At 39.8% G+C, this 22,656-nt stretch overlaps 1 protein-coding gene across 4 annotated transcripts in view; it reads left to right on the top strand.

Moving 5' to 3' along the window:
• Nucleotides 1–1,912: 1,912 nt before the first annotated feature.
• Nucleotides 1,913–22,656, top strand: part of npnta (nephronectin a) — a 46,762-nt gene continuing 26,018 nt past the window's right edge. Inside the window, exons 1-5 of one of the 4 annotated variants that reach the window (XM_072384993.1) lie at nt 1,913–2,208; nt 2,340–2,476; nt 11,341–11,441; nt 17,167–17,217; nt 20,396–20,488. In XM_072384993.1, coding sequence (XP_072241094.1) covers nt 2,406–2,476; nt 11,341–11,441; nt 17,167–17,217; nt 20,396–20,488 — 316 coding nt within the window. In that variant the 5' untranslated portion in view covers nt 1,913–2,208; nt 2,340–2,405. Of the gene's footprint in view, nt 2,477–11,340; nt 11,442–17,166; nt 17,218–20,395; nt 20,489–22,656 lie in introns of all 4 variants that reach the window. The other 3 variants (XM_072384995.1, XM_072384994.1, XM_072384996.1) reach the window with 3 other exon arrangements.

Below are 22,656 nucleotides of genomic sequence, written 5' to 3'. Positions count from 1 at the left end.
AAGCCATATGTGAATATAATCCAGAAACATTGCTGTCTTCTCTGGTCCTGAGGCCATTTAAAATGGACTGAAGCAAAAAAATAAAAAATAAAATGGACTGAAGCAAAGTGGGAATCTGTTCTGCGGTCAGACACATTGAAATTTTAAATTGTTTTTGAAAGTCATTGACGTGGCGTTTTCCACTAAAGAGGAGAGTGTCCATCCATCTTATCACGAGCGCTCAGTTCAAAAGCTTCCCTCTTTGATGGTATGGGCGTGCAGTAATGCCAGAGGAGCTGGCAGGAAGACTTTGAATATTTCAGTAAAACAATGTTAATCCACATACTTCATCTACTACAACAGCATGGTTTAAAGAGTCTGGCCTGCCTGCAGCCCAGACCTTTCCCCAACTGAAAACATTTGGAGCATGATGAAATAGAAAATATGACAAAGGAGATCCAGGACTGTGGAGCAGCAAGAATATCAGACAAATTGGGACAACATTTGTCTCCCAAAGATCCAACAATGTGTATCCTCAGTTGTCAGACTTTTGCAGACTGTTGTTGAAAAAGAAGGGATGCTACTCGGTGGTACACTGTCCCGACTTTTTTGAGATATTTTGTTGCCAAGAAAAGTCAGTATGAGCCAATATTTTTAAGGAGATAGTTAAATGTCTCACTTTGTTGTGGAGAAAAGAGTTGTCAGACTAACCTTTGCAGCCTCTTATAGGGAATTTATTAACAAGAACAACACAGAAAAATGTGCATGGCAACATACATGGAAATTCCCAATAACCTTAGTTTGTGAGATCCTTTTATGCTTCCTGGTATCATTTTGTGCGTATTTGGCCTAGATGTCAGGTGTCACTGTGTCTGAGATTGCTGCTACATCTTCGACATTGTCTTGACTCGAGACAGAGACATTCTGATCCTCAACAGCCTCAAGGCCCTGCTCTCTCCCTAACTTCCAACATACAATGTTTGTTTTATTATGAATTAAATATTGTTTTTAGATTTGCAAATCACTTCAGTCCATTTGAATTGACATTGTATCCAACATTCCAGCTATTTTGGCTATGGGGTATGTATTTGGGGTTGTCACAGATCCATTTTCCAGCCTATGCTCAAAACACCAAACAGTTCTAACACATTATTCAAAAGAGCATATCAATGTAGAAAATGGGTTAAACACAGATTTCTCCTTCTGCCTCGCAGAACTCATCTGTTTTGCTTTGAAAAAGGCTTCCTGTGCAGAAGAAACTTATTAAAGTCACGTGCACGCTTGGCCTGACGCACTTTGATTATCTTGCATTTGCGTGTGAGGTTTTGGGTTTCTTGCTCGTCCTGACCAGCATGCTGCCTTTAGGTGCAAGTGGAAAATTGGGTGATCTTGACCGTCAGTGGATTATTGTTTTTTTTTTTTTTCAAGGAGGGAAATGAGTGTTTTTCTGAAGACAAAATAGCTCATCAAGTCAGCGTGGTGGAACACTACCAGACGCTGGAACACAACCGCAGTCAGCATATGCTAATTAGATGTATTTCTATTTTTATTGGAGATATAAACAAAAACAGGTCTGGCAAACAGAAGCTAACCACACCGACGAGTGTGATGTGAGCAAAGCTTCCAAGTAGTGCTTAAAGACAACGTACCTGAGTCAAGACCACTCAAATCAGACTGCTGCTAGAAAATAGTTCAGAGTTTATTTAAAGCCTAATGATAACAAAGGTCTGAATTACTTCTCACACTTTGTTAGACTGCTCAAATTTGTATTTTGTTCCGCGTGTCTCAGTGTGTTTGTCCCCTGCACCTCAGTCACTGTGATTTCCACTGCGTTGACTTTCCTGTCTGAGCAACATCAACCTGGGTGGCAAAAACACCTGCGTGCCTCTGCAGGCTGTGTAATTAATTGAGGCAGCTCCAAAGCACGCACTGAACTGTGTGTGAAGCCTGCTCCTCGTCGCTGTCCACGCAACGTGAAAAGTCTTAGATGCCGGCTACAGTTTGTCTTTTTTGCGCTGCTGTTTAAACTGGTGGACGTGAGAAAAAGCGAATTAGGGTCAGACTGCAGTGGGTGCTGTTTGGTTGGACAACCCGCTGCCTGAACTTCTGAGGAGAAGAGAGAGAGCGAGGGAGGAAGCTGTGCGCCCTCTTCCCGGCAGAGTGCGTCCCGCTCCACACGCGGCACCGCGCACACTAACCGGAGTCACTCTGCTGGCTGGGATCGGGCAGGTTTGTCTCCCGCACCTCCCGGATAACGCAGATGAACAGTCTGACGGTCGCAGGCAGACCCTTCCTGCGCGAGCACCTTCAGCGTGCATCAAAGAAACCCTGCTTTGTCTCTTTGCTTGTTTTCTCCACAGTTACCTACCTGGTGCTTTTGGAATACGGAGGACAGCAAGCAGCCTGGGCGCGGAACTGTGGAAATCATGGAAATATGGATTAAGTTGATGTTGTTATACAGCTGCAGTTTGGGAGCCAGTGCAGACTTCGATGGCAGGTGGGGACACGCTTTCTATGACAGCGGGGGGTTTTATGAAATACAATTATTATTTGTACTGTCACAGTTCGATCACTTTGTCAGCTGTTCTTGTGCACGATTTTACTCCAAACTTGAATAATAGTAGTGTGAAAATAAAGTGTGCTGCAACTACTGATTCCGGATATGGGCTTATTTGTCTGTATTTTCATGACAACAATAACCCAAGTACATCCAGGCGAGTTGTTTTTGCGCCCTTGAGAGGAGGCATGCCATTGTAGTAGCCTAGATGCAGTGTTTACATTTGCAAAAAAAATCTCGCCAAGCGGTTCTTGTCTTGTGCAGATGTCAGGCGTGTTTTAAAGTGATGTGACAGCACATAGCCCGGTGCTTCATGTTCAAACACGAATCCCGTGAAGTGTGTGGAGACGTGCCAGATCCCAAAGAATGCACGTCTCCGAGATTTCAATCTGCCTATAGGTGCATCTGAGTTGAGCGTGAAGGAAAGGGGCTGCTCGTGTTTTTTTTTGTTTTTTTTTATCTTGATAACAATTCTTATTAGAACCAAGTATGTTCTTGCAGCTCCACTTGTTAAAAAGAAACGGATAAAAAGCGTTTCTGCGATTGTTATTCAGTTATTTTTGTTTAACATAATGGTAATTTGTTTCCTGATTTAAGGACTACATTAGGATAAACTGGAATCAAAACTACATTCCATCTTTGTTCCATTTATGTCATATTGGGATGACATATTAAGCTTAGAAAAAAAACTGGACTGAAGTCCATCCAAATTGGGGAAAAAAGAAAAAGTTACACGAACAAACTCATGCCAGATTTCCTACATCTCCCACAGAAAATACTGCCAAGAAGTCAACTTTTTTCAAATTTTTTTCTTTCTTCTCACGAATCTCTTTTAGGCAGACTGAGCTCAAATGCAGAATGCTCCACGTTTTTCAAATGAATCAAACACAAGATTTTTGGAGGTAATTCATATTGAGTTGAAAAAGCTTGCATGCATTACAGAAAGCCATGAGAGGCATTGTGCCATTCCACTTGTTTATAGTTTCTGACACAAGGTGGTATGGAGCTTTTCTTCCTCCGTTTTAAAGCTTTTTAGCTCAGTTCGTGTTGTGATCAAACATATTCCAGAAGAAGCAATTTGGAGATCAAAGGTGTGCCATTGTGCAAGAGAGAATTAAGAAGAGAACAAAAACTAATGCAGAAAAAAAATAGATAAAATTTCCAGTGAATACATGCATTTCATTATTTTCTTAGGATATATTTTCCTCTTAATCATCATAGCTATTGTCTCTGTGACCGGTTGGACTGATGAGGAATCTATGACTTTATTTCACACATTGCCTTTGTGTAATAATCATTTACTTGAACCTATACTGTTGCAGCAGCATATTGAACATTATTAACAATCCTGCTGATGGAGTGGTCTGTCACCATGCCCATAATTTGCCAATATCTATGAGTATAAAGTTGCTCAGGCTTGAGTCTGCTTCAATATTAATTCATTGAGAAAATATCCCTTGAGACTGAGCACAAGCAAAAAAAACATTTCTCACCTAGTCCTGCTCACTTATTGCCTTTTAGAGAGCACTCCTAACAGGCTTCTACTATATGGACCTGAAGGGCCCTTCACGGCCATCGATGTCAAGATAATTTTGTTCTTCCATAGCAGCACAAAATATGCTTACCTGCAAAGGTGCCTCGAACATTGTGCTGTTGTTTTTGCCACTTTGTATTCAGGCCAGTTCCATGCCATGCCATGATACAGAAAATTCTTGGAAGTAAAAGGCAGCACATGCAGGAGAGGGTATTCTTCCTCGGTGATGTCATTAGATTGCTAAGTCAAACACAGCCAAGCAGCACATACCAGACCTCCTCAGTTGAAAACCAAAGCTTGTGGAATGGTGCCAGCTTATGTTGGGATTGTAAAATCACACCCACATTCGGGATTACTAGGTGTGAAAATAAGGGTGAAAACAAGTTCATCACATAGCCCAAAAGACAGCATTATTGAGCAATAACTTTCTGTTCCACCTTCCCGGTAACTGATGTATGTGATGATGTGATGAGTTTCAACATATCTACTACATTTAATTAAGAATCTGTTATTTTGTTGTTTGCTATGTGAATTAGTTTACTCACAGATAGTTCAGTGTTGTGGACCAGTAGGCTAGACAACTCTGGGGTCTGTCCACCCAAGGGTGGCACTGAAGATAACGGGGGGGTGGGGGAGTTTTTCTCTGCTCAGAGGTTGTCTAAATAACATTTGCTCATGTACAAAATCATAACACATTTTCTGGATTATAAAGATGTGAGGATGAAACACATCAAATATTGCTGTAGCACACAGAAGTATGGCGGTTAGGTGGTTGTGTGTTTTGTAGATTGGTAAAAAGGCAAAAATAATTCTTGAAAGAGCACATCTACAGCTCTGTAGAAACCACCGACTGATATCCAGCATGATACAGTCACTGTCTGCGATGAGAACAACAAGTAGATGTGGAGTCCTGAATCAAACATCATCTAGTACAAAGATACTCTTAATGCACAAGTTGTACCGAGTTGGACACAAGTCAAACAGAGACAGCAATTTCAACTGCAGATGAAATAGTCTGGTGATGCTGCACCTGCCTCTTTACACACTAATTTAACCAGAATATGTGCATGCCTTTGGAGGAAATTAAGGCTTGTTTTACAGATGTTGACACATACTTGTCAAATGAATCGTGATTGTTGGATCCCTACGTTTCTTACCTTGAGAACATGGAATACACCTTCAAGGTGATTCTGTTTCAATAAGACATTTCCAGACGAGCGCTTACAGCTTTTTGGGGGTTATCAAAAGACACGCTGTCGCACTCAGCCTAGCCAAATACACAGTGAATATTTAACAATAAAATCAAAACTCTGAACATCGCACCTGAAATCTTATCCCTGGTCAGCGATACATAAGCTCAAGATGATCAAATATCTTTTTTTTTTAAATGAAAGACTAAGTATGGGGTATTAGTTAAGTTTTGGGGATTACTCTTGGTGTGGCCGCATGAGCCTGGGTTTGGCTGCAGAAGTGGCCATTTGGGGACAAGAGGGCTTAAGCTCTGTTGCAAAAAGGACTGTTACAGTCTGTAGCTCTAAATGCAAATAAGCTGCTGCTGGCTCCTTTCTCAAACAGTGCTGATGCCGTGGATATCCTCGTAAAAAATGAGGCAGAAGAACTAGTACCTGGATGATACCTCTGTTCTATGAGCACATATTGCTGGTAACAGAAATACAGGAGAAATAAAGGAGCTCCAGTGGTGTTACCAGATCCAAAATTACAAATGTGTGCTGTCAGGGAATACTAACAGTGTATTTCTATGTGAATGGGTGTATGAAAAAGGTTGCAAAGGCCTTTGTATACCAGTACAGTAGAAAAATGCTAAAGCTTATACCAGTGTTAGTCACATTAGCTGTACAACTTGCACAAATCTGTGGGGACATTGTCATTAATGTAAGACTAACTCAGACTGAAATATTCTGGTATTTTAGAAAAATAAATTAGCCTTTACTATTTATATGTTTTGGGCTCTGTGGAGGCCTTTCACATCTGTTTACTTTTCTCTTTCTCCCTGTGCTTCACATATTCTGTACAATGACACAGCCAAATTCCCAACAAAGCTTCTCACATTAACATAGTTTTTGTTCCTTTCGTCAGACGTCAAAAAGAGTCTGAAATTGTAACTGAAAAGCAACCCATTAAGACTACATTTGAGCCAACACTCACTGTCAGAGCATGTTCAGACTGTTGCTCTGCTTCACAAGTCCAGGTGGTTAATAGACACTAGTGCATATTACGAAGCAGTAGAAAAGAGGCAGACAAAGGCGTTCCTGCAGTGGAGGAGAGACCTTGCTCTTGCATGGCAGTACTGGGGATGTTTGCGAGGTGCTGTGAGGGTCGGAAAAGTAGCTAAATATGGCAAAAAAAAAAATCATCAAGTTGGCAATACTCCAGTCCTCTCTTTTTACTCCGCTATGTCATCAGTTGTGAATTTATTTTTATTGCCTGAGACGTGTGGCGCAAGACGGTGTAAAAAGTCTGAGGTGTAAAAGCCCCAAGCTCATTGCATGACACTTGGGTGCCCTGATGCCTTCCATGATACTTGGGTGCCCTGATGCCTTCCATGATACTTGGGTGCTCTGATGCCTTCCATGTTTGTGTGGCATTTCTTTGTCATTTTCCTGTTTCGTAACCTTCTACCAGAGTGACAGAATGACCACATGGTATTGTGTTAATGGGACAAAAATAGAAGAGTTGAATGGTGTGTTAAGTTGGTGATGTTAGGGTCGAGGACTTACCCTTCAGAATAGGGTAACATTTGTACTTAGTACGGCACATTGGCATCTCTCAGATAAACACTTACTGTGCGTATACTAAATACTTCAATTCATTCTTATCGTTGTTATGCGGAAAAAAATTATTGTTTTAGAATTTACAAAAAAAAAATGTAACTACTTGTCTAGAAGGGAAGCTTTTACAGTAGTTGGGAACATTAGGTCTTATTCCTGTGCGGGCTACAGCACTTACTGGAGGTCACTTTGAAAAATACCACTCTTTTAGTATATATCCTGAAAGTAGGAACAGAACAATTCCTTCCTCAGAACTAACAACAAAAACATTCAATGATTATGCTACACTATGAAGGTGTTTACTCAGCAAATACTTTCCTATTTGCATAGAAAATCACTTCCAAAATCACCTCAATATAAATCTTTGCCCCATATTTGTCAGTACGGCCACATGGTGCTTCGTGTTAATGTAATGGTTTTGGCAGTCTGCGCGCAGATCTGGCAGTGCATGCATCTGAGGCGGTTAATTAAAACGGCACGACACATTACGACCCCACAAGTCTTCAGCTGAGCTCGGCAGGTTCGAGCAAGTCTCTCACCAAGGTGCTACAAATGCAACGTCTGTGGGTGTGCATGAGGAACGTACATTCAGCTGTTCTCTTTGTTACAGTACGGGTCATGGATAGGTGATTGATGAGATTATTGTCACTCTGAATGCAGATCATATACCTTCATGGTGTCTGTAATATGTGCTCTCCTCTGTGAGCGATGGACTGACAACTCTTCACTGTCAGAGAAGAGAGATTAGCCAGTTATGAAGCCATTAGTGTCTAAATGGAAGGATGATGGAATCTACATTGTGGATATCAACCTCGCAGCCCCTTATGGAAGAACATTGTCTTTTAGTCTGTACTTGAGAAGAGGTGTCACACAGAATGCATGAAGGGTAATAATTATCTGCTTGAGTTCTCTCAAGGCTTTTTTTTTTTTGCAATTTAGAATTATTCAGGGTAATAAATACAGGTATTATGCTCACATACATTTGATATGCTCGCTCTTCATTCAGTTCAATATCACTGAAGACAAGCCGGTCTTCTTTGTTGTGCTGTGCCAACACAGTCCCCATTGTTGATTGTGATTAGTTCTAATTCTCATCTCATAAATGTTCTCAAATTTGCTCATCTAGTATTCTTGAAGTGTTGGTGTAGTGCAACAGTAAGCTGGTGAGCTATATTAAACCCTGAGTTTAAAGTTTGCACTGTGTTGAAGTGTAACTTGAAAAGAAAATGAAATATAATTCCATATTCATGTTTAATTACATAGTGTATTGGAGAAAGCATTAGAGGGAAATATTTGATTAAATAATCTAGGACCTGTTGCATTTCATGACACCCACCTTGCATCCATGTAGTACTTCAAACTGTTCTTTTGTTCAACTTCTTTGTTTTGTATTTTCACTTTTCATTAACAGCTATTTCATTTGGATCTCGAGAAAGAAATTATGATTAAATTAATTTATGTGATTTTGAAGGGCAAAAAACAGTATCTTCAGCTGATTGTTTTGTTGGACTTATTTTTTAAACACCAGATAAAACTGGGCGGTCGCCATGCAGCTATTTGGTAAAAAAGGCAAATGTACTGTACTTATATAACACATTTGTAGTCTAGCTGACTGCTCAAAGAACTTTTATACTACAAGCCACATTCACCCATGCACACACACACGGAATGTCTTTGTCTAAAAAGTTTTACAAGCCACTCTGTGCCGTTTTCTTTGTATCACAGACCAGTGAATGCATCAGAAATAATGTGGGGTTCAGTGTCTTGCCCAAGGACAATTTGACCTGGGGTGCAGGGAAGTTGGAAATCTATCCACCAACCTTTCGGTTTGACTCCTGAGCTACAGTCGTCCTATGTGATTTTTAGAGTCAGAGCAATGGCAGAAATCAAATTAAAAACAGTTAACGGTGATGGCGTCTCTGCAGCTGCATGTAAAGTTTTCTATTGGGAGTCATTAGATAATTACTTCGTAATCTGCAAGCAAATATGAGATAAGTAGGTTCTAGAGGAACGTGTGCACCCAAGTGTCATAAACTCTTCTCACTTGATATCCTAGTTTGTCATATGAATATATAAATGAGAGCTTTTCAAAACAACAGGTTGAAATCAGCTTTTTTTCCTCACATCCAAATACCTCCGCAGTGTGCCAGCACCATCCAAAGGAGGAAGATTTTGCCACAGTCAAAAAGGTTCATGGTTTGTTTTTGAAAACAAGTACGCAGTATGGAGGGACAGCAGGTTCCCATGTCTCTGTGTGTCGTTGTACATGTTGGGGGTAGATGCAATCGCAACTTGGCTCTCGTCCAGGTCAATCATTTTCTCCTCCTTTCTTTTTTTCTTTCCTCTCACTCTATTTTCATAATATTTCATTTTTCCTTTTTTTTTCCTTCCCTATTTTTTTTCTAATTGTTTCTTTTTCTCCCCTCACTGTGTTTGACTGACTGCCTTCCTCCTTGGCAGGCAGCAGGCAAACATTTTCCCTGGATCTGCCACTCTCATTTAGCATCCATCTATTTTTTTTTTTTATTTCCAATGAGGTGATTGGCAGCGGGGGCATGCATTAGCATTTCCTCATCTTGGCATAGAGACACAAACAGGCAGGGATAGCAGCAAAGAATGTGCCTTGAATACTGAGCAAAAACCTCACTTTCTCAGAGAGGCACAAAAGAGAGAATCTTTTGTGTAAAGCAAGTGTACCAAGAGAGCATCTCCCCTGTTTTGTGAGGGATTACAGTGTTTTTAAGTCTTCAGAAAGTTCCGAAATCTTTATTTTTTCACTTATGGGATTTGTTTAATGATCTATGCAAAACTCTTACGTATTCCACACCTCATTAAATGACAATGTAATAGTGTCTTTGTTGGAATGTGAGAACATTTACCAAACTCAGTCTTGTCTGCCCACTGGTTCATTTATTATTTGCCACATTTTAGGTAACATGGTAGAACTCAGCTCTTAAAGTATTGGATTTTCATCAGTTTCCTTAAATGGACACATTCCCTCACTCTATTCTGTCCAGAATTAAGTGGTGGGCCTTGGTACAGATAAAAAGGTAATCCACATGTAGTGTGTGCCAAGAAGCTATTTCTTGCTCTGTGGAGGATAGAACATGGTGTAACAAAACATCTAAAAACAGCTATGATATATCTGAGAAACGAGTGTGCTTGGGAAATAACCTGAAGCTGTGTAACACTTATAGGCTGCTCGTTCTCTGTGGCAAATACGATATCCTTAACTGTCATGAAATGGTCAATAGAGTAAAAATTGTACTTTCTAGGAGAGAGGTAAATAGTTTGTAATCCTAATCCTGGCTGTGATGTGGTGTTCTCAGACGTGAGTGTCAGTGGTGCAACTGAAGGCCAAATTCACATTGATTCTGGCAAGCTTTCAAAACTGTGAGAAGTCAGTCTGACACCCCTCATTTTTACACTTTGAAAATATGATTTATACATTTATTATAATATAGAGGAAGTTTAAAAATCAGTTTGAATTAATCACACTTTTGAAAGTCAGCTGGCAAAATGGCAGCTGATTCCTTTTCTAAGACTGCTGCTGTTCTTTGTTTTCCATTGTATTAAATTATATTTCTTTGTTAAATATCATTTAAATTGAAGTACCTAACACTGAAACTATTGCACTTTCATGAAACTGCTGTTTTACCTCTCATTTGAAAAAAGCAATCTACAGACTTTTCTTTTTGCACACAGTCTGAATAGAGCAGAATCTGTGTCCATCAGTGGCATTTAGGAACTATTATGTTCCCCAGTTTTAACTGGATCAGTCACAGATGTACATCTTTCTTTGGCCAGATCCGTCATTTGTCTCTAAGCATTGCATCAGTTAAAAAACACTGCTGGAGGTGGCATCTGCAGTCTTTGCAAAAAATAATGGTGTCCTGTGATTAGTAAAAGCCCTGCATTACAAATGTTATTTTTGTAGAGGACTGTAGTTATTATTATTATTATTTTCTCAATTATTAGATATAATACATTTTTTTTACATAATGAGTAATATAAATGAATAATATTTTAGGGTCTACTAAGTCAAAATACAAGGGTTGCTCATTTATATTTAAAGAAATCATATTTTATAATTCATACATCTGATTTTCTGCAAAAAACGTTATGTGTTAAGTAACTGGTTGCTATATTCATCAAAAAGATACAGTGATTTAAAAAGTGAAGTACGTCGCTCCATCAAAGCATCTATGTCTGTCCAATTTGTTCTCAAGTTCAGGGCTTGAGTAAATGTGTTTCATTACATTCCTTTACAAATGATGATATGATTTGACTTCATTCCTCAAATAAATATCCCTGACCCTCTAGGACCTAATATTGTTGGGTTTTATTCACTAAAAGCAGGAAAATGACATAAATCATAGAGAAGCTTTGAAGTTCCTGTCCAAACAACTAATTACTAGGACCCCTGCTTTTTATCAGGACATTTAAATTGGCAGAGAACTAATTGTATCATCCACTCACAGGTGGCCTCGACAGATGGCTTCATCCAATGGCCTGTGTCGTTACGGGGCCAGGGTGGACTGCTGCTTGGGATGGACGCGTCGCTCCTGGGGTCATTGCCAGCGTGAGTGCCACCATGCTTGCTGCTGCTGTCGGTGGGGCGAATGGGACTAACAAGGTTGTGAGGTTTCAAGCTGGGGTCAAAGACGCTATTAAACTGGAGTTATACTGCAAGGGAAGCACACAAATATGTCCTGCATGCATATTGTCACAACAGAAGCGCACACAGCTAATGGAGCACGGCACCTGGTACAGTCTTTAAGGAAAGATTGATGGTAATGGCTGGTTGGACCCGTACACCAGCTGACTTTTATGTTCACTCTGCAGGTGGCCATAGTGAGGGAGAGAATATACCTGCAGGTGGACACATTCAAGAGTAAATAGGATCTGGTTATAGTTTACAACTGAGCAGAAAGCAACCATCTAACACTGCCAGAAGAATGTAAAACAGAAACAGTGGTGTTCTCACAGCCCATGGTGTTGTCAGGTTTATGCACTTTGACTTATTAGGACATGCACCAAACATTTACAGGATTCAGAGGATGTGTCCTGTTGTTACTTAGTAATGCAGCACCACATGCCTAACACATATCTACACTGCAAAGTTCTTCTGCTCTCTCGTCATGTTATCCAGGGAGGTGTGAATAAACTAATTGGCTTCAGATCTGGCTTGTTGCCTTACAAATATCAGATCCTTTGCATGGCTTGGTGCCTGGAAAACTTGCTGCTTTGCATTGGGCATTTGCTTAATACAGGGGACACTTGAACACATAAAAAGGCCTTTTCCGTCATGGAAATTTACCAGAATAGGCAAAGCAAAATGTTAAATAACTTTCTTACCAGGAGTTGGATAATAAGGTCACTACTACTGTCCATTGTGTCTGCTTAGCTTGAGTCTACAAGCATCCGCTGGTTGATTTAGGTTAACAAGACGACAGCAAGTTAAAAAAGTTCAAAGAAGTAAAAACTCTAAAGTACTACACATTTCTTAAATATTATGTATGAAATGTAATTAGCAATCTTTAAATATGTTTTTTGAGACATTCCTTTATCTCTTCATAGAATCAGGACCACTGAGCTCGATATGTTCAGAAATGGCTTAACATTATTCCCCTGAGAGCGAACTTATTTTGGGCTAACAGGCCAAAAAAGTCTTCTGTGAATTTGCCAACATTTACAGATTGCTCGGCAAGTGGTAAACATTAGTGAGGTGTAGCAGCTAGTGTGGCAAATGTTGTCACATGTGCCATAAGGGCACAGCTTGCTGTGCTCGATTTGAGACAACGCTACAGTGTCAAAATTCACATCAAAGTTCACAAACTACCACATGGAAGTGTACTGATTAGAAAGAAAACTACATATTGTGTCAAATTTATTTGCCTACTTATTGGGATGTGATAGCAAAATGAAGGCACAAGAAAAAGTTTGTGCTTCCTGAAATTTTTCATTCCTGTTCTTTTTTTTATGTATTAAATGAGGGGAAAGCCTCACCTCCCGCTATACTATTCTTTTTTTCTTAGAAATGAATGTACTCGCCTGTTTAATGCCATAATTATTAGTTATTTTCAGTGACATAAAATCTCCTGGTTTGTAAAACACAGCGGGGGAAAAAATGGTGCAGAGCACTTACAAGTTCTGGTTATTAAGTTCCTGCCATGGAAAAGGCCAAAAATGGTGAATAACTCTGCTTGTGGATTCTGGTCACATAATACGTTGAGATGCTTGAAATGTTTAATTCACTCACTTTCATTTCTGTGTTTGTCATTGCTTAAATTTACCATATTTTGATTTATGTTTTTAGGTGCTGACGCTCATCCTGCCACTCTGTAGCTGACCTTTTTTATTTAACCCATTGTATTTTGTTTATTTCCTTGTGGAAAATATGTCACTCACTGCTCGTTTGGGTCTAAAGGTCTACGTTATTATTTTAACAGATTGCTGAAATGCTATTTTTCACTCCCATTTTATGTAAAACTGGTAGGGCTCCATCTTTTTACTTGATCTCTGGAGCGTATTGTCGATGTATCATTTTGTTGTTGAGAGTACAAATAGCATTACTTGAGTTAATGGCCCCAGATTTTCTTCTTCTTTTAGCTCAGCCAAATTAAACTGAAGTCTTTGTCAGGCATATCTGCTTTTTATTCCCATCTTGCTTCATGTCTGTTAGAAACAAAAGATGATAATTCTATTCTTATGTCAACACTTGGAGCAAGAAAAACAACCCATGCTAATGGTTTCAGGGATAGACCTCAACTTGTAGCTTGAAGGAAAGTGATTATATGTTTAGAAATTGGAGTTCTTTTTTTTTTTTTTCTCCAACACAGTGCTTGAGCATGTTTAAAACCCATAACTACAGATTCTGTGATGGCATGATACAAGCAGAAGCACAACTGTTCCTTTTAGGTCCGGACTCAGCAGTAATCCTGGCAGGAGTCGGCCATCACAGAGCCCAATGTCTCCCAGTGTATCTGCGCTGGGCTCTCTGCCTTTACAGCTTCCCGTGCTTAAAAAATTCAATGTCCAAAGTCCATGTCCAAACATTCAGAACTCAAATGTTAATGGAAACTGCTGCTGCACATTATGTGTTTGTTTATAGCAGCAGGAGACAGAGCAATCACTGTTCTGCCTGTAGACATTAATGATTAGAATACATCAGAGGTGACATTTCTTTAATAATTAATCATGAGGATGTTTGCAACAGTTATTCGATCAGCCGAACAGCAGTGTGTGAGCATGTTTTCTTTGTTGCTCTGGAGTCCCGCATGTTCCATGCTGAACAGAAAATACCAGCCAATTTTTCAGCTTAATCACAAAGCTTCTACTTTCACCACTTTTTTTTTTTTTTTTCTACTGTGAGTTAAATCACTCAGCGAGTGCTTGCCTTAATGCTTCCAAATGCTCCTTGCTGGGCACAACTCAAATCGATTCACTCACAATCAGCATTCCATCAAGTCAGTGAGGTGCTGATTTAAACCTTAGAAAAGTCTGATGGAAGGGATTGGAGAGAAAGCGAGTGTAATCATGGGCGTGTGTGTACCTTTGTCTGCATGTGTGTGAGAGGATGCAGTCATCATGGATTTAAGGTCTTGGTAAATTTTAGTGGAGATGGAAGAGATTAGATTGGAGCTACGGGATTGTGGCGCTCTTCCAGAGAGCACGGGGATATTTTTTTGCTACTTCTTTCAAAGAAGAAACCTCATGGCTCAACCCAGATTTTTTGCTTCTCTCCAAGAATTGAAAAAGTGATGGAGAGAGGGGACTAAAAGTAAAAACCCTGCAATGGAAATGGTTTAGACGTTATAAGTAGAAAGATGATTGCAGCAGTGGTGACGTCAGGCGAGTGAAAAAACTCAGGAAGATGGAGTGAGAGAGAGCATAGCTTTGGATTTATTGTAGAGTCAAGCTCCATACACAATGTCCTGACAGGATATCCAGCAGGCAAAGTCGTATTTTTGAAGCTCTTTCCTAAGCAGATGGCATCGTGCGCATTTTAATGACACAATAAACATTTTAACATTTGCATATCTAAGTGCATTTAACAACGAAACATAACCCTATTTGCTCAGAGATCAAGCTATATACTTGACTAAGAAGATGCTTTCGTTGTGCCAGTGTTGTTCACCATTACTGGCTCATATTGACCAAATAAGATTAGGTGTAGTATACTGGTAGATAGGTGTGTGTTTTCAAATAGCATGTCGCCATTGAGAAATCAGTTCAGCCTTGTATGAGGTAAGGGCCACGAAACGGCCGACAGCATCGCTCTTCCCTCATACACATACATGTGCATCAGCCGCTACGACCACAGTGTCCCTCCTGCTGGCTCAGAGGCAGTAGAGCTTCATCCGGGGAGTCTGAAAATGGTCACAGTTTAGTGTAACTTTGCAAAATTGAGATTCATAACAGGAACCTGTGGTCATTTACACCAGATGGCACGGGCCAACTCTTTGATTAACTTTATCTGTGATATGTTCTGAGGTATGCAATTTCAGGAAGTTACAAAAGAATCACAACTATATGTTAGCACTGCATAATACTGCACTATAAAGTGCAAAAATGGAGAGGAATGCCTTATTTCACCACACATGGCATTAAGAACAAGACGAATAACGTTGGATGTCTCGTGCTTCGAAAGAGTTCTCAGTAATCACCAGCTGGAGTTTAAATTCCCTTCTTCAATTTCCAATTGAAATTTCCCAGATGATAATAAGCCTTAACGTCTCTGACCTCTTGTTTCCCTTTTTTTCTTTTTTTTTATGTTTTCTTTAGCTGAAACCATATTGATTAAAGCTCAGGTATATCTCGAAGGGTTTCTTGTACTTGACTTTGTAACTTTGAAGCCTTTATAATAGAAGTCGTCTCTAGCAGGGACTGTAAAATAGGCTGTTTGCCACAAGCAAGACGAATATTATAATGTAAGCAATTGTGTAAATATAAGAAAAGAAATTTAGGGAGTCTGTGAGTATTTTGAGATTACAGCTTCAGGTACTCTGTAGGTGGAGCCATATAAATAGAGTGTCAATTTGTCTTTCTAGTCCATTCCTGCCTGATAAACACCCCCAACACTGTTGATTTGTAAAGCAGGCATGTATTTTTTCGCCCACAAAACTATCATAATGGTAATTAATCCTATGTTCTTTACAGAAAAAAGGGACAGGAGTTAGTTATGAGAGAATTTGAACTCCAGTCTAAGTGACACTTCAGTTGTATCATAATTTAAGGTAAGATTGTAGAATATCAAGATGTGCTTGTTTCAGCTCAGTAAAAATCCATTTATGCCTTGATGTATTGTTTCACAGCGTTCACATGCCTGCCAGACTTGTAGTGATTTGCAATTCCACATATGAAGGCTTGTGACTTGATGCCACGGCATGTCTCAAAAGACGTGTGACTTTTATGCTTTTTTGTCAACTTCCCACGAGATTTAAGAAATGTTAGAAAGAGCTGTATTGACTTACCCCTGCATTGTGAAGAAGCTGGGTTGAATATCAAATCCATATTGAATAGATCACACATTATAATTTCCCCAGAGATCCTGGCGGGTTTTACAAACCCACTGAGACCTGGATTTAGTTTGATTGAGAGCGGTCTTTGTTTCTTGGGATGCTGCGGACAGGATTAAGGCAAGACTTTTGAATTGGTAATGCGAGCTAACAAGAGAGCGATGAAAGGAGAAAAGTGAAACCTCTGGTTAGATAATTCACTTTATCATGTTTGTCTGTGTGGTTGCCTTGTCTGCACCACTCGCTTTCTTTGTCACTGGACTGTACAGTCTCTCCTAAAAAGTGTGCCTTCTCATCTATTTGAAGCCAAAGTTAAAGGATTTGCGCGCTAAAACTGGAGCCAATGTATGTGTAAGAGCAAAAGCCCTCTTTGCTGCGGTGACCAAGCGTGTAGTTGACGCAAGCTTTCACAAAAACTCCATAAGTCCGTAAGCTTCTTTTAGTACAGCAATGGAAATATTCTTTCACAGAAGACAAACATTCGTAAGCTTGGTCAGGACCTATTGCGCTCTCTCGACCTCAACCACAAAAAAAGACGTAACTGAAGCTTAACAGGCAGCTCGTTGATTTGAAATCAATCAGAGCCTTAGTCTTTTTAAAGTCTAATACATGGAACATGTGTGACTCCAGAAATGTAGTTTAAACAGCACGTATGTTTTCTTCCAGGAATGTTTGCTTGTCAAATTGAGCAGGCTATGCTCTCCAACGTCATGTTTGTTCCTTTGTTTTCTCACAAGAACTAAACAATGCACCCAATCTTTGTTTGTATGGCTACTTGTTTTGCAGCTCTCTTCGCCTTAACTCACAGAGTAGTCGGGATAAGGTGCCAACCCCAAGGTTAGCTCCACATGTTTCTTGAAATAATCTTACTAGACGTGTCCTGCTGGGGGCACATCCTCTGAATCCGGGGCACACTCACTTATTTATAGCGCCCAGCGCCCCCTTCGCAGGACCAAATAACACCTCACACCCCTTGGCACCAGCCAGCTTTTCCCCTCTGGCCTCAGATCTATGCAAATAAGTTGCACTCTGCAGACCAAATTTCTCTTGAAGCCATGTCTAACATGAATTATGCTGAGTTTCTTTAGTGACTTATTAATATTCAACTATCCTTCTGGTCAGCCCCACGGAATATTAATCAAACCCTTAAAGCTGAAATCCGTAATGTTTTTTAATTAATATATCCATGCAGTATTTATACGGCCGTGACGATGAACATGTTAGACATGAAATTATGTGTCAGTTAAATGATGATAATCTTAGCAATTTTCAGCATCAATTATTTGTCATTTGTTAAGTGCCAAAAAATCTTTTAGTTTTTAGTTTTAATGACTCAAATGTTACGGTATCATTCTTCTCTTATCATCATGTTAACCAGTAATGAGAGAAAAATAAAGTCATTGCAAGCAGCAAGATTTATAATTGTTACTATTTCATGATATGTTGATGAAATTATTCCTTACAGTTGCATGGAAATAATGCATAATAAAATTATTCCTGAATCAATTAAATTAACTCTACTTATTTGATTAGCATCAGGACATCCGTGTTGATAATTGAAATGAGTCATCATTACCAGCTGTCCTTTGTCCTCAGATGTGCCGATGAAGAGAAAGTGTGCCATCGATTGACAGGTTTTGATGGTGTTTATGGAACAAGGGTCATAGATGCTATGTTTGGCCTTCCAGTTGGTCTGGCCATTTTTAGTCCTCCCTTTCCTCTGGTTAATGAGCTCTGGACGTTTCCTTGATCTCTCTGCCAGTCTAAAGGCTTAAAAACACCCTCAGAGGTAAAGCCTGTCGACGCTTTCCCTTGATCCCCTTAATCAAATCCTCATCCATGCAAGGCATGAACAAAAAAGCACTTCACTCGTCCGTTCTTTAACTAAAACATCAGATGATTGTTTCCTTTTATTTGTGGACAAGTCCAGGGTCTGATGAACTTCAGCTTTCTGAAAAGCTCTTTTCATTGCCTCCAACAAACTAGGACATTTTTAATTTGTGATGCTAAGCTTTGAATGCTCTGTGTTAACAACCTGGCTCATATCACAGGCCTCCCAAAGTGGGCTAACAATACTTTCATTCTGTTTGATTTTAAAGCTTAATAAAGTTGAATGAGTCTCGAGATGTTATCCATTCCAGGTAAAGGATTCATCCCAGACCTCTGTGCCTCCTTTGAATTAGGTTTGAACAATGTTTCTTTTCAAGTTCTATTCGGTGTCGCTCCGACAATATACGCTAAAGTGGCCTTTACTGTATTTATAGCTTTTGCATAACTTACATGAAGCGTGAATATCTCTACACGATCAAATTATATATGTAATCTTTTTTACAACAATGTATTCAAAATTAATCATGGAAGTTTGGGCTCACTGAAACATGCATGAAAAAGATTAGGAAAACATTAAAAATGCCATAAAAAAACTGTTAAACATTGCTTCTTCTTTTAGATCAAACATAAGCTCAGAGAACTTGGCTTCACTTCACGATTGAGTTGCATAAGCAAAAATGTAAATTGAATAAAGGAGGGTCTGTCCAGAAATGGAGATGATATTGAGACTGACAGGAGCACAGTGCCGAAGAAACGCAGTGTCTTCCATTTTAACAAGATTACTGTTTTGGCACAGTGTGCGCCCTGATGCAACACACCTCAATTAAATACGGGATCATTCACCAAGAAAGGGATCTTTTTCTGAGGCGTAACGCATTGGTAGCATGTTGAGCAAATAAACACTGCATGTGAGACGCAAAGCAATACTTACAATAAATGTTTTGGTCTCATAAAGTAATAGATTTTTTTCATCACAGAATTATCAAACTAGATACTAGAGTGATATGTGAGCGCTGTAGCTGATGACCAAAAGACAGCCATGGTTTCCTCATGTATTCAGTGTGATCCATCGCTCGCAAGTCCATTTTGGCTGCTGATCCGAAATGGTCACAAAAGGGTGAGTGAAATGCTAAATTGGAGCCCTCTAAAACTGTCTACAAGCCATCTGGTGATGACTACATCCATCTCTAAAAAAAAGTGTAACTTGGGCCTCACGTGTCAAAACACGTTGCATTTAAAACACACTGTTGTGTGTTTAAAATGCTCTTTTAGTTATTGACATCTGCGACCTGGCTGGTGCGATAAACTTCACCTGTCTCTTTGTCTCCTTGTGATTTTAGCAAACGCACACACACGTTAATATGTACTGCCCTATTCTGCCACAGTGATAATTAAATCCTCTGATGACTTTCTATTATGACATAATTAATGAAGCTTTTAATGAAAATTAGTACCAATTGGCTGTATCAGGCATGCTTAGCAGCAAGCTGCAGTAAGCAGTCAGATAAGCAGGGCAAGCCTCCAGCTCACTGAGACAGAACAGAGTCGGTCATGCCGCACAACTTCATCTTTGTGCAGACTTAATTTATTACCATCCACGCACTATGTAAGATCTGCAGGGCAGCTCTTTATTGTGGAATTAATTGTAAGCTACTGTTTGGGTGCTGCAATTGTTTAATTTTCAGTGTAAGAGGGAAATATTCACCTCTGTGATTCCTGTATAAACCGATGTAATGTTCATCACTCAATATTAAAAAATTCAATAAAATCAGACTTTGCTTGGCATTAAAAGGTCAACTCTTTATCTTATAACTGGGAAATTACTTTATATCAATAAGCGCAAAAAAAAGAGAAAAAAGCAACTTTATCCGAGATCCAAAACAGCTTAGAGAGAGAAAAAGTATAATGTATAAAGCACTCAGCTAAAAATGGCTTCTCAAATCTATTAGTCAATGATAATAACACTGTCACACAAGGAGGAACAAACAAACATTTTCTATATGAATGAGGCATGATGCCGTATCATTATTCCTGCAATGTGGAGTAAACAGATGATTTCCAGCCAAGGGGTTGTGGAAGTTGAGAAGCAGTAGGATTAAGTGCTTTGTCGTCCTGATCTGGTACAAGTTCTCTGCCGTGGCGCTGCACTGATCTGTCTCTTCCTCTTTGAATCCTCCCTGAACAGCTATGTGCCAACCTGCCTGTAAGCACGGAGACTGTGTGGGACCCAATAAGTGCAAGTGCCATCCTGGCTTCACCGGCAAGACCTGCAATCAAGGTGAGCTCTTCCAAGGGAATGTTAAGGCACCCTGATGACTCTGGTGTGACTTTTCAGTTGGTTTATTTTTGACAGGGCAATGAAAGGGAAACAAACACCACAAAGTAAACAGAAGGGTCAGAATGGTAATCACCCACTAAGAAACACAGGGGTCTGCTGACATGCACATTTTTCACAAGGAAACTAAGATGGGGAGAACCACAGCCCTGAGCAACAGCAGAGCAATCATTGTGTATTGTGGCTAGACCTTCACTGCACAACTTTGGTGTATTAAAGCTACAGCTGGTGTCGAAGCTGGTTTTCCATCGGTTGACAGTAGTCAGGTGCCTTAAACACAGGGGAGGAGGTGGAGAGACAGTGTGCTGATTCAGCTCAAATGGAAATAAGAGCAGGGTGTGTTGAGTGATCCCAGGAGTGCATCCTCCTCTGAGAAGATAATGTCTCAATTACCAATCTGAGACAACTCGGCCAGGCTAAGCACAACAGATGTTATTTAAAGTGACTTTTCTCATGTGTGTTTGAGCATTGGCAGTTTGGACATGTTGAAAAGCATTAAAGCTCCCCAGTTAGCTGTAAGTTGGCGTGCATCCGAGCAGCTTGGAAATACCTGCGGAATTCACGCCCTAAGACAGGAATAGGATAGTGTGTAATTAAAAACAAGGGAGCGAGAGGAGGGGTGGTTGAAATCCTTTCCGGAATGTTCCAAATGACTCATCGTGCATTTCGAGGCTATAGGTGGCTCCTGACTGCTCGGCTAGACGGCTCTGCTTTGTTTTAATCTGCAACAAAAGGGAGAGGGAAAAGGATCCGCATCCCAAACTTAGCTGCTGACCACTCAGATGGAATTACCTGATAAATGTGACCATGATGAAACTGTTCTTCATTTGTTGTTTCCTCTTATCCGGAAAGCACCAGGTGTTTTACAGACATTACAATTAGCTCCCTCTTTGAGTGGCATTCTTGACCTTTCGGCTTTTATAGGTGGTGATAACCTTGATGTTTCTTTTGAGCAGCCCCATGCTATAGAGGCCAATTTCATTATGCAGAAACCAGAGATTAGATTTTCTCATTTAAATGCAGCTGCTGTTGAGCATTGATTCGTAGTTTATCATCGATGTGCCGGGTGGACAATGTTGGGAAGATTTCTAATACCGATATCTCCTCCCCCTGCTGCGTTCATCTTGAGGAGACAACAAGAGGAGAGAAATAAGTTGCCTGGAGCTGCTTCTCTGACCCAAATACTAATACAAGTCAAATTGTCACCCTGATAGAGTTTAAATCAGTTTACAATCTGTAAAAGCATTAATGGAGAGCAGCGTCCTCTGGAAAGCTTGATAATAACTGCATATATAACTAGTGGTGGAGCATGGAAAATATTATTAGTCACACTCATGGTAAATTTGAATTTATAGTGATTTCTTATCATTCAAATTCGAAAATGAAATTCAAAATGTTAAGCAGAACAATCAGAAAAGACAAATCGTAGAAAAAAAACAAGACTGGAGGCACAGCATAGACATGCCAAGACAAGGCCCACAAAACAAGAGTGGAGTACAAAGTATACCTATGAAGGTGAAAAATCCTCTTTAGACTTTTTGTCTTAAAAAAACATTGAGACTCCAGAAGAGGCAGTACACAGAAAAACTTTGCTATGTGCTGCTTGTGACACGACAACAATCTGATAAATACAGCCAAAGCTCTATGAGTCCAGACCTGAACCTAATTTAAAATGTGATGAGGGAAGTAAAAACCAAAGTGATGAGAGGGACATTTTTAAATCCCAAAGACCTGATGATCATCAGATGTAGTCCAGAGGACGCATGAAGAAGCTTGGTAGCTGTTATAAGAAATGCTTGATTGCTTTAATAGGATTGTTTATAATTACTAAGAAAGCATAAAAGCAATTTTTGAATTGCCATTCAAGAATTACAACTGTTTACAAAAAAAAGGAGAAAAAAAAAAAACCTTAAAGGAGGTATATTACGTCCATTTTTCACAAATCGACACAATTTCCTGAGGTCAGAAGGATTTGGCATGATCCACTTGTCTCCACTCCACTCCTCTCTTTTTGCAGGGTATGAAAGGCTCTTTAGCTCCGTGGTAACCAACCTTGTGAAGCACTTTATAACTGTACGACAGAGCATACAGTAAAGAGTATGAGCGCTAAC

Source organism: Leuresthes tenuis, unplaced genomic scaffold (assembly GCF_036924035.1).
Source record: "Leuresthes tenuis unplaced genomic scaffold, fLeuTen1.0.hap1 SCAF_4, whole genome shotgun sequence".
Taxonomy (NCBI): Eukaryota; Metazoa; Chordata; class Actinopteri; order Atheriniformes; family Atherinopsidae; genus Leuresthes; species Leuresthes tenuis.
The sequence above is the reverse complement of the archived record's forward strand: the minus strand, read 5'-3'. Positions and strand labels throughout refer to the sequence as shown.